This window comes from Phalacrocorax carbo, chromosome 2 (assembly GCF_963921805.1).
Source record: "Phalacrocorax carbo chromosome 2, bPhaCar2.1, whole genome shotgun sequence".
In the NCBI taxonomy this organism is placed as follows: Eukaryota; Metazoa; Chordata; class Aves; order Suliformes; family Phalacrocoracidae; genus Phalacrocorax; species Phalacrocorax carbo.
In genome coordinates this window covers 137961903-137980339 of record NC_087514.1, presented here as the reverse complement: position 1 = coordinate 137980339, position 18437 = coordinate 137961903, and the positions used below count along the sequence as shown (strand labels likewise).

At 37.1% G+C, this 18437-nt stretch overlaps 1 protein-coding gene across 3 annotated transcripts in view; it reads left to right on the top strand.

Moving 5' to 3' along the window:
* Nucleotides 1-18437, top strand: part of PHF14 (PHD finger protein 14) — a 166491-nt gene that overhangs the window by 123388 nt on the left and 24666 nt on the right. Inside the window, exons 18-19 of one of the 3 annotated variants that reach the window (XM_064444532.1) lie at nt 7954-8067; nt 9764-9846. The exons of 1 other annotated variant lie outside the window; for it this stretch is intronic. In XM_064444532.1, the coding sequence (XP_064300602.1) occupies nt 7954-8067; nt 9764-9835 (186 nt within the window). In that variant the 3' untranslated portion in view covers nt 9836-9846. The remainder of the gene's footprint in view (nt 1-7953; nt 8068-9763; nt 9847-18437) is intronic. One more of the 3 variants, XM_064444531.1, reaches the window with a different exon arrangement.

The window sequence follows — 18437 nt, the reverse complement described above, 5'->3', positions numbered from 1 at the left end:
TAAAGGACTTCTCAAAGGGGAAAAAAAAGAACGCTATGAATGTGCTGACCCTGTCTTGAGAATTAAGTTAGATGGTACAATTTAAAGCTTTGTTCCAACATCTGACAGACACACTCTGCATGCTGATGCATAATATCTGAAGATTGTGTGCTTGAAAGAAAGCCTTTTTTGAGCTACATTCTATTTTTGTTAGAATAAAGCAGCTGCTTTTTGGAGCAGAGATCTTTTCAAGTGCTCAATCTTCTAGTTCAAGTTAAGTATTAGCCAAGTATTGTGAGGAAATTTGGTGTATGCTTTCTCCCAAGCTGCTGCAGTGGAGTAAAGCAAACTACTTTGGCCATAAATTGTCCAGCTTGACCTGGAGAGGTGGAAGTAAAGTTTGCTGCTATACCTTACTCCCAAGTTGTCACTGCCTCAGCAAACCACGAACACGGAAAGTATGGGGCGATTTAAACAAGATTTGGAAAGAAATACATATGGAGTAAAACTATCTTTTAGAGAGACTGTATGAATGGATTGCTGCTGTCTGCCCCTAATAATTTCTGAAGGAAAACAACATTGCTTAACTGCAAACCCATATGTAGCCTTACTAATGGAACAATTGTAGCTGCAGCACTGCCTTCCACAAGTAATAGCAGGTGGCTTTGTGCATTTGTTGTTTAGAAAATCTTGTTTTAAATGTGAGGTGCCTGTTTCATTCTGTAACTATGTTGAAGTCAACAGCTGCAGTTATATGCAACACCCATACAGCTACACAGTAAGCACCACATTTACCGTGGCTGTAGGTGCTTGTGATGTGTTTAAGAATTTATTTTGCAACTTTTGATTTTGTGTTTATTCAGATGGGGGAAAAAGGGTCGGAGAGATCAGAGCTGTACAAAACGGGCACAGGGAAGATGAAATGTCCTGATCCAGCAGTAATAAATTCTTTGTGTGTTGTCTTAAAGAGCTTTTACAACTCCATAAAATAACTTCTAAAACTTGGTAAAATTTAAAATAAGGAAAAAAAAAACTTTCTAGGCTTTAGTATATGCCTGTAACCTAATTCATAATAAGAAAAAATAGCAGTACAATATATAGAAAGTGGTGTGCACAAAAAATGGAGAAGTACTGAGCTACTCTTACATGCACCGATAATGGCATAGTACAGCAGTCTTGCAGGTATTTTAATATCCTGCAAAAGGATATTTTTATAAAATCTGTTGCTCTGGTGCACCAGATAATTACCAAATTATCAAGACACAGGAGCTTTAGCACAAAAATGATAGTGATTGGCTTCCTCGCTTTATTGAAGAAATTCTAAAAATTCCTGGTCATGATGTTCATGTTTGTACAGAATTTTTTGCCAGTAGTTTGAGCCATGCTCTACCCATGATCAATGGTGTTTAATCCTTGGCAGTAACAAGGAAGGTGTATTCCTTTGCATTATACATATGAGATCAGTGTGGTGAATCTATATTTTGAAGTTTAATATTAGTTTTTGTATCCTAACGTGGTTTTATTAATCACAGTGTTTTAAGAGTTGATTTTATATACATTTCAGTGAATTCTGGGGTCAGAAAATGTAGCTATTGAAAGGGTAGCTAAAAGAACAGCTTTTGAATGTTGGGAAATAATGATGAGAAAGTAAAAGGGAAATACAATAATCTAAGAGAGTTTGAGTTGAAAGGTGGAGAATTAAGTCCATAGAGAGGTAGGATTAGTACACTGAGTAATGGAAATGTAGCAAATATGTGAGTTAGAAAGAGGAAACTAATTCAGGTCCTAGAGGTCAGTGAATGGTAATAACTTCAAATGGTAAAATGTTCTCCTATTTGCATGTGGTAAAGTTGAAAGAATAAATAAGAAAAACATTATTTTGAGAGCGTTCTTTCTAGCTTTAAATATATGTACATTTTTTTCCATTTGAAGGAGGCATCCAGAGAAAACACAACCCTGTTTCCTTTCATACTTTGTTCAAACACTTCGAGTAAAATACTAGCAACAGTAGCATCCTTATTTTAAAACAACCATAAAAGTGGGAATGCACCCTTTGACACTTGGAAATGTAGGTAGATTTCAAAGATGCAAGCTTGCTTTGTCAGTGCTGTAGTTTATAGAAAGACAGAGGGATTATAAACTGAAACAGATGGGTATTTATTGGAAACTTCATGTAAATTTATTAGTTCCTTCGTATTGCACGGCGTGTTTGAAGATAAAAAAGTGTGAAGCTAAAGAATGTAATTAAGTTTCCATATTTAGAAAACAGAGAATTATAAAAGGTTTTTCTTTGTTTCTGTCTTTAGAAGAGGGCAGAGGTTTTAGAGCTAGCTTAAGGTTTATTACCTGAACCGAGATAGTTTCAGAGTCAGCTGAGAATGAGGCCCTGTTGTGTTGACAGTGTATAAACATAGAAGTCATCGTCCCCTTCTCAAGAGAGAGAAAAAATAGCCAAGGACATATCAACGGCGTTGCCTCTGTGACTGGCAGCATAGGAGGTTAGCGCATGTACGTTAAAGGTTGCATTTGTAATTTCCTATCTTTGGAGAGGGCAGAGGAAGAGAGGAGATTGTCAGTTGTTAAATAAACTTGTTATAAGGAGAGTGACAAAGGCAGAACAGAAAGAGGAAGGGAAATTTTATGGCTGCAGAGTGTGACTTAGAAGTTTAAAGCCCACGTTCTTACTTCATTAGCTAACACAAGGTAAAATCCTAGGGATGGCAAGGTGATTGATTTCACGTGTAAGTAGACTGAGATAAACGCGACATTTCTCCTGGGGATTTACTTTGGCCACCTGTGAACTGTGGAGAACTACAGATATCTTGTCTTCACTAGATTTTACCAAATTCTGGATAAGATGTGGCGAATGCTTTCAAAGCATGCCGCTGGGGTGTAAGAGAGAATAAGGATGGGTAGGAGTGGTCGGTCAGCTGACGGAGGGGTGTTCTGCAGTCTGGGCTACAGAGGCGCCTTTGGTCTGACCCAGGAGGGCTTTTCCTGTGCAGCACTAAAAATGATACTCTGTGAGGCTACAAGCACTTTAGCACTTCAATAAAAATGTGCTGATTTCTTCCCGTAGGCCTTCAGCCTTAAGAAGCTGGCTTCATGTTTCAGAAAGGGCTTTTTTTGGTTCCCTTTTGTAAGTCTAAAGGGGGAGAAATATTTCCACTTCGTTACTGTTAGAAGTCTTTGTTAGTAACTTTGGCTTGCAGTTCATTACCGCAGTCATGTTTTCAGAGCCTGGTGTGAGAGATAAACCCTTTGCAAATGAAGACAGCATCCATTTTCTTTCTACCTCAGGCCACACAGAATTGATTGGGGTAATAAAATGACAGTACCATGTAATATACTGACGGCTCTTTAATTTGAAAACTAGTTCCAAGCTGATTCAAAACTTGTTTAAAGTTAATTTATGACTTGCGTAATTTTCAACTGGACCAAGGTAAAGGATGATATATGAAAACTGATGCAGAGTTAACATAATATATTCAAATGTGTCAGCTTGAAATCATCGAGAAAGGGTTTGTAGGCTGATTTGTTTTGATTCTTCTTTAGCTTTGTTTTGTTTTAAAGCAGCAATGGCAGAAAAAATAGCGGATGCTTGGCTGGCATAAAAACCATTGTAAAAAACTATTTCTCCATCATTGTGTTTCCAGTGCAACTTCTTATGCTCTCTAGCAAAGTATTTTATGCATACTTCTTAGTATACATCAGTTCTTCATTTTCTTCAAAATCGGAAACTGTAGAGTTTCTATTTCATATGAGTCAACATCTGTGCTGTCAGTAACATGGACTGGTAAAAAATTACAGTATTTTGTTACAATAACATTCTGTATGAATATACATGTCTGTATATACATATCTGTATCCTATTTACATATAGAATATATATCTGTGTAAGTGTATTGATCTGGTATTTAATGGTCTGTTTTTTAAAAAACAAAAACAGTCAAGTCATTAAATCAAGCCACAACATCAGCATAGCATAAAATGTAAATATTTTCCTCTGAAATCTGTGACTTCTGTGTAGCTCACAACTGAAATCCACATCCGTTCTGTATGCACTATTGATTTTTCAGCGTCCTGTGTCAGTGATACTTCTCCACAGCAAAGGACGACACTAAAAGGACAATGTTTGCTTCTACTGCAGTAGATGCAGATAGCAAATATGCCAAATGGGAGGAAGGGGAAAAAAGAACTGAAGGCTTTGAGGGAGGGATGCCCTTTGCACCTTTGATTTCTTACCTCCTACCAGTCACTGTCACCTTTGATCTCTGCTGACCTGAATTAAAAAAAAAAAAAAAAAAAGCTGAATGTCCAAGACTCCAAAGTTAGCCATCTACACTTTTGTGTCTGCTGCCAGGACGAGCAAGCAAGTTTCATCCCAGGACTAGAATATCTGATTTGTTATGTATTTCCTATTTCTGTCAACATTTAATTCAAATACTTTTTTTTTTTTTTTCCAGAATTGTAATCGATTCAAGCCAATGCTGTTGTGGTATCTTAAACTGCATGAACATTTAGGTCATCTGAAAAAGAGGCATAGTTCAAAGCAGGGTTTTTTTTCTTCCGTAAACATAGTACAATGTCAACATATTTCATGTTTCCTTTTCAAGGTTTCATAAGTCCAAGAAAGACCATATTCTGAGGAGCTTTCAGCAAAATCAGCATTGTGCAGAAAAACTGTAATTACTGAGCCCTCTGAATTTGTTTGTTTATGATGCACTTACAGTTTGATAAAGAATTTCTGTATTTTCAGGAAACTGGAAGTACCGCTTAATAGTGGTTTTCCCCAAAATTTATTAATCAATATAATTAAATATTGTGATCCATTAGAAAGCTATGTCATGATCTGTCCAACTTGAAAATGCAGCTATGTGAACTTTCATATGTAGGTTGGGAAATATAATAATATTTTAATGAAATGGGAAGGGCTTAACCCTAGAAAAAATGTGTACCAAATTACCTACTGTGTAGTTTACATATCCATGAACAGTCATGTCCATCACCGCTACGACTGAGACTGACAGATCAATGAGAAGTGCCATTGACATGGTTTTCATCATACAAGGCCTTGAAAAAAGAAAGAAGTGACTTTCTGCAAAGTTGGTCCTGTATGTTATGGTATCAGTAATACTTACAAAGGACAACAAACTAATTTTAATTATTTTTGAAATACATTTTTCCTTTTAACACTTTTTCAATAGAAATGTTGTTTTAGGTCAGAGATACAGATATTTTGCTTTAAAAAACAATACTAATAGTCTTTCAGGTTTTTTTCATTTGCTGAGTACAAGTCGCAGTACCAGCATTTGATACCAGAACTATTACTCATTTGGCCATGTACTCATAACACACTGAGAAGAAGCTTTTTGAAAGTTCTCACTTGCACCTTGCAGCATTTTTATCGTTGTGCCTTACATGAAAGGATCTCATTCCGCTTAGTAAATATGTTTATTTTTGAAAGCTGTACTTCACATGTTGCCGAGCTTGTTCAGAGCAACATAGATTGCCTTTCTTACGTGCTCTATATAGTTTTCTGAAGAAGGGACGGCAGTGTGAAAAGATATAATAAAACCAGGGTAATTGGAAAGGGACACGCATTTTCTCAGCTTGGTTTCCGAATAATAAAGTAAATTTGATTTCCATCCATCTGCTTAAAAATTGAAGTATTATGTTAGCTAGCTGGTTCTTAGGAAAACTATTGAGAAGGACAGCCAAGCTTCTTGGAAAGAAGATATTTGAGACCTGATGGGGGAAGAGAGTCTGTGACGTGCTGGCCCTGTTGAGGCAAGAGGAATGGAACAGGAATGTATGTTTACCCAATTGGAGTTGCTCAGACCATTTTTGAAAGTCATCGTTCATTAATTTCAAAAATCATAAGTAACAAAAAAAAAAAAAATGTTGCTACTGCTATCTGGCCACAGGTAATAGCAACATAATAAAAGTTTATTCAGATGCAAAAGGGGGGAAGAATGCAAAGAGAGAAATCACTGAGCCAAAGAATTCAGACAAGTATATCATTTTCTTCCAGCAGGTGTGGTTGTTACTTTTGATTTTCATAAGTAGTGCAGAAGAGCTTCTGGAAACATATTGAGCAGATAACTTGCATGGCGATGATTTAACTTCCCAGTTCTCAAGGAGAAAACAAAGCACTACTTTTCAGTACTCAGAGTCAGTTTATGGCTAATTGGGTCAACAAGAAGAGATAGTCTCATCGTCATAATTTAATGGGAACCAAACTGAGGTGGCCTTTGAGAGAGAGGACATTTGCCTGTGCAAGCCCAGATCTGCTATGGAAAACAGCAAGCTGTCAGGATGAACATGATGCAAAGTTTATTTTGATGGCATATAGACCATGGGGCTTTTGTAGACTCAGTAGAGGAAAATCAGACTTTTACTATCAGAATGCTAGAGATGTATCTCCTTGTAGTTCACTGCCGTGGTGTTGATATTCTTTTGAGGAACTGAGAAAGCTGAAAAATAGTGTTTTATTATTCCTGTCATGGAATTACTTGGGATAGTAGCTCTGCCAAGTCTCTCATTTTAACTTTTGTTCCATAGATCCAGTGGTGCTTATGCCCTTAAAACAGTTCAGTGCCATGGCAATTGGACTTCATTGTTAAGATTTTATTCAATACTATTCTTTAGTGATTGCTGAAAGCTGATTTTTCCTAAAATGTCTTCCTCATACCAAGCCTTAAACTTAAGTTTCTAGGCCACAGAATGGGCCAGAATATCCTTTTTCTAAGTCACAGAGAGGTAGTGCAATGAGAAAGGCATAAAAAGTTCCATTTGAAATATTTAAACTCGGCAGCTATTTTAAAGGGATTCACCTGAAAATGTACAAAACAGACATACTAGAATATTCCCCCTCCAGGCAAAGAGATTTTTCCAACTTTCTTTCCAGTAACCCCCTCCATGCATGAACTCTTTTAAATATCTGGTCTTGCTTGTGATCCTCCATGTGATTCAGTGATGGGTATTGGACCACAATGTTCATTTTTTTCCCTTCCAACAGTCCAAACATACATTGGGCTAAACAGCAAATGCTGAATATTATCATTATGAAATTTTAATTTACTTTTTAGAGGTTATTATGTTGAAAAACTTAATAATGAGCTTTGCAGCTTGCAGTTTCCAAAAGTATAATCTTGATTTCCTTGCAATTAATGACTGTAGAAAGAAAGCAATATATCAAAAGCACATATTCTGCTTACTAAGCGATGACATCTAAAATATCTTCTGTAATGAGCATTACAACAAGCACAGTAGAGATAGTAGTGATTAACGGATTTTTTTCTCTGTAGTAAAATATCTCAATCTATGCAGTTATCAAAACAACTGTGTGAAGCAGTGAAGGTATTAAAGTGTTTTTTGTTTTGACTGATCTAGTCATGTTGCATTGCAAAGTCAAGGTAATTTGGAAAACAGAATGTAAACTACTTAGGAATTTTTATTATATTTATTTCACTGTAGCGTTAAAGTTACTAATAGACAGCAACTGTGCTAACTTTAACTTTTCTAACTTTAACAGGTTGTATGCTATATCAATTTGCAGTGATAAAATACATTTGCGGGGGGTTGTTCTGGCATGGTCCCAGCTGTTTTGCAGAAACCTCCATCTTGAATAAGGGGAGGAAATGTAATATTCCCTTCCTTGCAGTTCAGGAACAGGGGTAGGTATGGGCAAAACAAGCATGCTTATTCAGAACTTTGCACTCTATATAGCTATTTAATAAGTCTTATAATGCGCTTGTGAAGAAAGCATTACCATTTTAAGAGAAAACGTATGGCAGATGTTTTTGCCTCTGGGATAAAAGAAGTTGCCCAGTGTAAAAAGAGTAGAGTTTGAGACCTCAAGTATTTTTCATTTCACTGTGCTTAGAGCGCAGTTCCTCTGAAAAGTCTCATTTTTTTGGCGTGCCACATGAACACGCTGCTGAGGGGTCTATTTGTCTCTGTTGCCCTCAGGACTCCGAGCCGTCAAATGAGGTGGTCTCAGAGGCCCCAGGTAATGTGGTACCCTCTACCTCAAGAAGTAGCTCTGAAGAGCTGGTATCCGTGGCACAGAAACATCCAGAAGAGGTAGGACATTCTGTGTCTCTTCTTTTCCAGGATTAACTGTTGGGGGATACATGTTTGCCTCTGTTTTTCATGCCTAGTGTTGTTTTACTCACAGCAGAGACATTTTAAAGCTAAAGCTCAATCTTATCCTCCCAAACCAACAACATGCAAGACTGAGGTAAATCTCAGGACCTTGATTAACGGTACCTATGAGCCAAGTATATCCCATCTGCTACCTTTTCAATAGTGTTTCTTATTATCAGTGATTGGGAAAATAGTTTTCTTTTGTTCCTGTCTTTCATGCCATGACAGTAACAGGAGTCCCAATAGATTCTGGCAAATTAAACTTTATGATACTAAAGAGTCAGAAGTAAAATTTATACATAGGTGTATAGGTAGATGTAAAGCTTTTGTCATCCTTCACTAAATTTAAGTACAGCTAACTGATGGGTTGTGCCAAGGCAAGACCCTCGTTAATATTGTGCCTTTTTTGTGCCCTTGTCTTCCAAAAAATGATACTAGATGGTAATAATGTAGTATGATCATAAGTCCAGGCTCCCTGTTGTTATAAGAAAAGGTGCCAGCTTGTAAGGTAGTTCCATAAAGTAGCCAATGACTTGGGGGTTTTTCTGTCCCTGCAATGCATACTTGTCACAGTACAGCACAGCTGGAGGAGAGGCTGTCTGCACAATTCAGACTCACAACTTCATTTTATGGTGGCAATCATCCTTTCAAAGAACCATTATTATCCTTAAATTAACTATTCCTGTGAGAAGGAATTCCTTCATTTGGGGTAGCCTTAACATTACTAACCTTGGCTTCCGCAAACAGTTTAGTTATTATTAAAGGCATTCCAAGTACAAGGTAATGTAAAGACTAGTCTTTCTTGCCTTTTTCTTAGATTTCTTTAACTGTAATCTTCCCGGTAAAGGAGAGTATGAAATACTAGCCATAGGAAATAGTGCCATTTATTAGTTCTTCAGTGCAGCCTTTAGATAATTATCAAATGCCTTCTTGAATTTCTCCTTTCCTCTGATAGTCTTGTCACTTTGTCTGAAGAAGAGGGAAGTCCGCAGTACAGGGCCAGGAGAATTAAGAGTGTCTTCTGGATTAAGACCAAATAGGTACTTCACTTATTTTGGAGTATCACCACATATTCTAAGATAGAAAGTCAGGTTATCACGTCTAAGCAGTCCTGAGGATAGACTTTTAGTAAGGATAAGCTTTTAGTAATACTTTTGTTTATATTCTTGAGTAGAAAAGGGGCCTCTAGTCTATGGAGGGTCATGGGTTCTGCCTTTTAAGTCTCAGCTTTGCAAACTTATCTCATTCCACTGGAAAAATTAAAATTACGAGCACAGATGATACTTAGAAATAGAGGAAGGAAATGTGCTGCAGAAAGAGGAATAAAACATGGTTAGTTAGTAAAAAGTGACCGGGAGGAAGAGGAGTGTACAGTTTTTGCTTTTGTGGAATGAAAACCAGCTAAACTGGGTGGGGAGAGGAAACTTCAGAGAACTGAAAGGTGGAAATATGCCTTCTGAATTTTACTAAGTATCTCAGTAACAGTTTATGTTGAAGCTGTTTTACTGAATGCGGGGTCATAAAGTATTATATGTGTTTTATAAGGGAATGAGACTTTCTCCAATCATATTTACTGCAGTTAAAATAAAAACAGAGAGGTGAGTCAGAAAGAGTTTTTTGGTTGAATTTGCAGGGAACCTTGAGAGGGGAGCACCAGTATGCTGATTTTCCAAATTCAGAGCCCACCTTGAAACAACCCATCTAAGTTACACATGGGTAAGTCAACACAGTAAACAAACATCTGTGAATTACACCCTAAAAACAGGTCAATAAAAGTGTTTGCAGAGCTTTACTTCAACTAATGCCTTTTTTATTTCTCATTTTATTTGAAGTCTCCTGGTACATCACTCCCTTACATTCTTTCAGTATCTGCTTAGTGAGTTAATATTTGGAGTTAACTACAGCTGCTAACTGATGCATTATTTGTATAATGATTCATGTCCCATCTGAATTCAACCCACCAGTATTGGTGAGAAGGCAGTTGTTAAGGAAAAACTCAAATGCAGCCATGAAAAAGAAACAGGAGAAAAGTTTAAAGAGGGCAAAATGGCTAACAGCTAAGTATCTCAGGAAGGTGGAGTCAAATTGAGAAGATATGGAAAATGATGTTCAAAAAGAGTCTCGGACTTGCAGAGGTGAGGAGAGACAACTTCTAGTAGACAAAAGTAAGGAAAATCCCATGAGTTGCCACATTAATTTGTATAAAGTGTAGTTTTTTCCTGCTTACTATTTGGTTTCCTCTTAGATAGGGCCCGTCTGAATCTAACAGTTACTGGTATCATCAGTTTGTGGGGAGACATTTGATCACTCAGGTGAGGCTTTGTTTTGCTTGTCCAGTTGTTCCTCCTAGTAGAAACAATGGTTGAATATTGAGTTCTACTCATAAGAAGGGCAGGGTGGCATCCATTCATCTTACTGCCTCCCTTCTCCCCGGCCTCTTTTCATGCTTTAAAATCAGATTTAACTCTGTGTAGGATAGGGACAGTGTCCAGCTATGTGGCATATGACAAAAGCCACTGCAGAAATAATTAGCACGTTGGGTGTTTAGATTTAGATACTTGTGAAATTTTTGTACCTCTGAGGGATTCAAGAAAGTGTGTGTATTCATCGGTGTTTTTCAGATGCAAAACCACTTTGGGTTATAAAATGACCAAGATGTGTTTAAAGTTAGAAAGACGCCTTATTCTATGTTTTCAAACGCTGTGCAATCCTCAATAAAATTTGTGTAGATTTGAATCCTTGAATGTTTTAATTAGTATCCATACCAAAATAAGGAAGTTTCCTGTGTAACTGATGAGTTAATATTATATATTTTTATTGTCTTTTTAAAGAATTGGAATTGAAAAGTGGAACTGAAAGAAAAATTCCATGCATTTCAAAGGGGACAGGTGTGCCAGCCTAATTTCTGTGTCATTTCATTAGACCTTCTTAGCAGTTTCTTAGGAAACTGCAGAATAACAGTGCTTTTCATCGAATGTTATAGTAAGTTATAAAGTTTTGGTGGTTTCCCTCCAATAGTAACAGTTAAAAAAAGAATTTTGTTCCCACAGCCCTTTCAAAATTCAGAACTGCACTACTGTTGGTATGCCCTGAGTCAATACGTTAAATTACCTCTCTGATGTCATACATGCTTTACCATGATCTGATGAAAGAAAATTCTCTGGACATGTTGATTACTTAACATTCAGAGCTTTTAAAATGTTCTAAATGTATGGATACGCTTGTTTGAATAACACTGCGATCGTTTGATAGAATTGAAAGGCTGATTGGTTAGATTTCTTGACCCTTACTCTGGTTTCTGTGGTCAGTTTCATTGTGCCTCTGGCAGTTGCAGTGTATTTAGTAAATATAATTATATAGCTTTTTAGATTAATATACAGTGATATTGAAGAAAGTGAAGATGTGATGTTAAAATAGTTTTACTTTCCCTTTTTCATGCAGTGGCTAAAAAGCAAGATGGGTGGGCTGTATCTTGATACCATTTCTCATAAGCAACACTTCAATCCACAGGGAGTGATGGTGTTAGTGGTAGGTTATCTAAGTAAGAAGAGACAAGTTTTGACAGTTCCCTTAATCCTGAGTCTCATAAGAGGCATATCCTCTTCTTTAATTAGAAATAAAATAGAAATACATGAGTTATGTGTATTAATTTCCTTTGCCGATCCTGTGACAAATCAGTTAATCATGTTTTAATAGTGTAAGCGTAAAGGCTAACAGGGCTGTTCTTTCTGAATAGCTGCATTGGCAGAGCAGTATGGATACGGATGAAATGCTGTGCCATTGTCTCTCTTGGATTAAAAAAATGAATTAAACAAACAGCCAACTTCCTACTTTCCCCCCCCAAAAAAATCATGCATATATGTTCTGGAGTATTTTAGGGTAAAATATCAATGATGTGATGGTAGCATATGAACATAGGTAGCTTACGTATCTGTGGTGCTTTCTGAGTGCTGTATTAGTATTATAAACGCTATGCAAAGCATTGTGATTCTCAGCTAAAGAAAGATTAAGATAGGTGCCCATTAATCTGTTTCTGAACTAGTAGAGATTCAGCACTTGCAGTTTATCTGGATAGAGCACAGACTTTTTTCCATTAATAACGTACAGCTGAAGTATGAGGTATAGTATTTTGTTTTATCGGAAAAGATGTGCCCCACACTTAAGTCATCTTGTGTGTCCAAAGAAGGGCAACAAAGTTGGTGAAGGGTCTAGAGAACAAGTCTTATGAGGAGCGGCTGATGGAGCTGGGGTTGTTTAGTCTGGAGAAGAGGAGGCTGAGGGGAGACCTTATCGCTCTCTACAGCTACCTGAAAGGAGGTTGTAGCGAGGCGGGGGTCGGTCTCTTCTCCCTAGTAACAAGCAATAGGACGAGAGGAAATGGCCTCAAGCTGTGCCGGGGAAGTTTAGGTTGGACATTAGGAGAAACTTCTTCACCAAAAGGGCTGTCAAACATTGGAACAGGCTGTCCAGGGAGGTGGTTGAGTCTCCATCCCTGGAGGTATTTAAAAGAAGGGTAGATGTGGTGCTTGAGGATATGGTTCAGTGGTGGACTTGGCAGTGATAGGCTAGCGGTTGGACTCGATCTTAAGGGTCTTTTCCAACCTTAACGATTCTATGATTCTATGATCTGCTCTTAGCCATAAGTATGGCACAAGCGGCTTAAAAGGATTATAGAATTTAGTGTTAAAAGCATTACATTATTCTTGGAAAATCTGCGGCAGCCATCTGAATTATTTCATATACAAGCAAAGGGAACGTTTCCTAATTTTTATGAACACAATTGGCAGCTGATATTATCTTTTGTTTCTTGACCTATCTCCTTTCCTTGATCTCTGGATAAAAGTTTTCCCAAAAAGTCCCATTGCCTCTTCAGGTTAGCATAAAAAGAGATTTTTTTTTTAAACCCAAAGTTATAAACTTCATCAGCAGAGCATCCAATCCATCCTTAGGCTATTTTATTACACTGAGGTGTTTGCTTTATAAACGAAGTGTGACATAACATGTTCTGAAAGGACTGAATAAAAATTCATTCCATTTCAAAGCTTGTAATATTGCTGTGTGATATTTTCTCCATCTGCTATTATTAGAAGACTGTTAAATAACTGGATTTCCATCACTGATGTCTTTCATTTGAGAAAATAACTCGATGATGCAGAATAAGCATTGGTAAGAAGCAAGAAGATGATTTGCATTCTTAGAGAAAATATACATTTGTATATCTAGCTATCTATAAATGCAAAGCTTTTACGCTTGTGCTTGTGAAAAGGCTGTGCATTCTTTTCTAAACTTCGTAGGCATAACAATATTTTCCCTCTGTTCTGTGTAGCTACTAGCTTGAACTCATTTAACAAAAGAATTGTGTCAGACTGTTGTTGCTATAAATAGGTTGTTCTTCCTGACACACTGTTGATTGAAGACCAAAAAAAATACAGTTACCCACATAGAATGGGTTGGACTGCATTTTTACTCTAGAACACTAAATTTTTTGTTTAACTGTTACAGAGCTCTGCTGCTTAGAGAAGTCATCGCAAATTTCCACACTGTTTGGACCTAGAAGACTGTTTTTCTGATGAAAAATCACAAGTACCAATTTACTACTTGTTCTGTATCATAGATAAATAATCCTCCTTTATACCAGAAGGTGTAGGCCTGTGATTTCAGAACAGAAGCTGATATGTAGCCTGAACCTGCTGCTACACTGAGACTGGGATGTTCATTTTGGGCAACTTCACCAGTGCTACATGGCAGGCTTGAACAAGGAGGAGAAAATATATTAGGTCGTCTGTGTCATCCATCCCCCAGTAGACACAGGACTGATCTCTTGGTTGCACTTGTTAGCTTTTTATTCTGGTTTTAAAACTTCTGAGCAATGGTGGTTTTCACACTTTCAGAGCCTTTTCCCTTACACTACTGTTCAAAGCACCTTACAGAAAATTTATTGCGCCTCTCTTCTTAGTTTTCTTTGTGTTGCAACTCTTCATTGTGACAGATTGCAGATCTGAAATTGCTGTGCATTTAGAATATTTTCTGGACCTAAGTCAGATTCATTGTAGAGAAGACTGAAATTTAGTTACTTGGCTGAAATTTGGTGATTTGGCCTGTAATCCAACTCCTCATGTCAGATTGGGGGGTTCCAACCACCAGAGTCATTTATCAAAACAAAGTAGTTGAGTCACCTATTCAGATCATTTGGCACTCTGGAGATTTGCTTGATTTTACTTTTTATGCTTTTATAGGTAATTATTATGATTACAGTAGTTCCCATTAATATTTCATAACAAAAGTGCTAAGCCACATGCCTAAAAAGCCTTAGAGCCTGTGTTAAAAGTGAATTAATAATGAACAGAGAAGAGAACATAATACCTTTGACTACTGAAGTGATTCCTCTGTAAAATAAACTGGGATATACAGTAAGCATTCAAATGCTCTGGAGTTAGGAATTCATATTTTCCATCTAATCTCCTGACATGACTGTTTTATGTAATCTTCTTAATAACAAACCATTAAGGTCGCAAGATGGCTGGAAAAATGCTGTCATGCAGTTCTGCTTTTGAAGTCAAAATTTATTTATGTATATTTAAGCTGTAAATGGCCTTATTGAATGAGGGCTGCTCTTAGAAGAACATTATTAATTTCAAAAATGAATTAGGTCTGTTTCAAATTTCCACAAATCCAAGACATTTTTCTTTATTTAGCCTTTTCACAGTCTCTGCCCTTCTTTAAAGTACATTCAGTCCTATATCATCTGTTACTCAGGAAGGTATTTAATACATGACTTGGCATCATTTGCATTATACAAGAAGATTAACTTTACAAGCTCTGCTATTAATCTGAGTAGCTCTACATATTGACCTATGAAAGAACATAATTAAGTTAGCTTAATTAAGTTAATTAATTGTTACACTCTGATGAACTTACTATTGAGAGGAAATTAAAGGCAAATAGAAAATGGCATTCATTGGTTTGAAATCATATTTTAAAGGATTTTACAAAGATACATTATATTTAGATGACGAAAATATCTATTGTGTAACAACCAAAGCAGAGGCAATTAAAAATGTCAAAAGCTAAGAATCCCTGCAGTATTCTCTCCTATTGCCTGACATTCTAAAAGCATGTTTTCTAAAAGCAATTAAAAAAGCATGCTAGGAATTTAGAAAATAACTGTTGTGGGGTTTTTTCCCCAATACCCAAATAATTGAATTCAGAAATTGACACCACTGTCTGCACATGGACTACAGAGAAAAGCACCTATAAAAGTTAGATAAGTGTTGTAATCTGACATCAGATTCTCGTTTGGGGGAGATAAAAGGGGAAAGGATTGAAAGACATCACAGGACAGCAAGCAGTACCCCATCAAAAGTACATACTCGCACGTCAGTGTAAGAATGTCTTTCTCATGCAGTGATGGAGGGGAAAGGAGACGCTCCTGGAATTTCCTCCGCCAGCTACATTTCAGTTGTCAGGAGTGCCTGCAAGTTTGCTGCAGGAAAACATACAGGGTTACAGCACAGGTCCTGTGCACGAACAGACCCTCTGCATGACTCCAGCATCTGGGGTGTGTTCATCAGTCTTGAAACGCACCGATGTACCCTGGAGATCATCCATTCCAAGTAGCTAAATAAGAGAAAAATGGCAAAACATGCAAAAATGTGCCACAGTAGATGCTGCCAAATGAGCAGTTTATTAATCTGTGAGATTCATTAATTTTACCATGGCTTTAGTTTGAAATTAATTCATCTGAACAATTATTAGTTCTCTACTAAATTTTTTTCCCCCAGATATATAGATTTTCTGGATGGCATCCTCAGTGATTTTAAGATGTAATGCTTTCTTTCTGTTGTAAAAATAATTATTTCAACTCAAGTGAAAACAGTTATTTTCCCTAAGCTATTCTTCTTTGGCATTTCAAGATCACATGAAAGGGTCATTGATCTGTGGATACATTCTCTGGAAAAATAGCAGCATTGAAAATGGGAAGCCAGTGGCATTTAGAATCACTTGTATACAAATTTGTATTCATATTCTGAATACAGACAAGTTGGAATTTCGCTCCTTCAAAAAGAAAAAAAATCTTTCCTTGAATGATAGGAAAAAATCTGAAATGTGCTTTAAACTGGATAGGAACAGAAGAAACAATTAAATTACAGCTACTGTATATTTAATAAGACATATTGTTTTTCATTAATACCTTGCCCACCAAAAAAAAAAACCAGGTTTAATTTTTGTAAATTCAATTTGAAATGAACTTGTTGTTATATTTGGCCACTTTAAGGTGTTGTAGAACGTTAAACATCCAGTGGTATTCTAAGACGAAAGAACAATTTTGATTTCAGCTTAAACAACATGCTATAGATCATAATTTTATTTTTTTTTTTGGCTAGAGGAAGAGAGTAGAAAATGGAATGAAAAATTAAAATTAAGCCAGCTTTAGGTGGGAAAATAGCAAGTTGTACAAGTTGAAGGCTGTTCCCACCTGCTGTGTATTTTGATATCTGTACTGATGTGCGTGGACTTCAATGTACCTGTGTGCACTGTCTGGTTGGCTGGTTTTTTATGAGGTATTCATGCCGTGGCATGTATGATGTCATGTAAGCTACTGCTGTCATTTGCTGTGTGGCACGTGTGATACACAATGGATGTTCTTTCCTGGAGGAAAGTAAACGTAACTCCTTTCTTCAATATGTTATATACACACACTTAGTGTTCTTTTTTCTTTCTTTTCTGAAGGATTTATTATCTTCTCTCTTATCTGTAATATTTGAAAAATTAAGCAAATACGTTCTCTGGTCATTGTATGCAGTGTAAATATTAGACTTCACATTGCACTATGTGAACGAAGCAATGATCCTTTTTCTAGGTGATATATAATGTCAGAAATTTTCTGTTCTGAAATGACGGGTTGAAAATATCATCAGAACCCTTTTAAGTTATTATAGTGTAGATTTTGGATAATGAAGCTTGAGCAGAGTTGAAAATTTCAATGTCGTCTTTAAGGTAGTGAAGATAAGCAGAGGTCAGCCAGTAGTCATTAATAACGTAGGTTATATAGATTTTTCCCTACCCAGTTGTTTCAGGGTTATCTCTGAACTGCAGAGCAATCCCAATAGCGTCGCAATGCTGTGCTTCATCAACGTATTGTTTATGTAAATTTCTCACTCTTAAGCAGAATACTTAGATGTTGAATAGTTCGTATTACCTAAATTTTTTTAGCACAGTAGGATCAGTGGTACATTATTTGTTAGAGTAGCTCTTTTTGCTATTAATGTGTATTTTTGTGATAGTCATACATACATTAATCAACCCTAATTAACAGTAAATTAAAACTGAATATATGTTAACACCAAGTATGTATTTTCTGAAGACTATGAAGTAGATTATCACACACCATTATCTTTCATAGCCCTCATTGACCTGCTAAATCCTTCTTAGGTGAACAGTTTTCCTATAATTAATTTTATATTTTTTAGGAGGAGCTACTCGGGTATCTTTGTCTTCCCAAACCTCTAGATTACCTGGAATACCCAGAACTACATATTCTATGCCACAGTTACGGGCTTTGTTTTATTTAGAAACTGTGAAAATGTTGCTGAAAATACAGTTAAATTCAGAGAGAGTTAGACTGTGATGGGGAGTGGTAACTTTGGAAGCTGGTTCTCCATTATCCAGTCCCAATGTGTTTTACTTTGGTAAGATGCTTGTTTAAATTGATTGAAGTCAGCACAGGAAATTGATGATAAGTAGCAAAAATTAGCACCTGCCTTCTGCTAATAAAAAGACTTTTTTTTGTCCTCTCATAAGGGACTGCTCTGGTATTATTCAGTATTCTCCATCTACACAAAATAGGTGGAGATATGCCTATTGCACCACTTAGCTGGCTAAAATTATTTGTCTAAACCTCCTCAGATTGTGCCAGTGTTCACTGAGAAAGATGCTTGCAGGGGGCTTTTCAGGGCACCCAGAGCAGGCTTTAACCTAGGGGAATGTGTTTCACTGCTGGCTAAGACGGGGGCCTGGAGATGCCCTGCACTTCAGTAGCCAGCAGAGCAAGTCCTCAGTCACTTTACACCAGCCCAAGCCCACGCTGCTGCTGGAAGGGCAGTCTGTTACCACAGCCCACCTGCTGGTCTTGTCGGACCAGAAGATGAGTGAGCTGGGTTGGTGGGCTGATCTGGCAGACGATGGGGTGACATCCATGGAGAGTGGAGGGGTTGCATAGCTCTGGTCCAGGACCTCCCTCTTCAGCCTGCAGTTAAACGGTTCAGGACTGACAGTGAGACTGCATTGTAATTTCAGTGCTCTAGAAA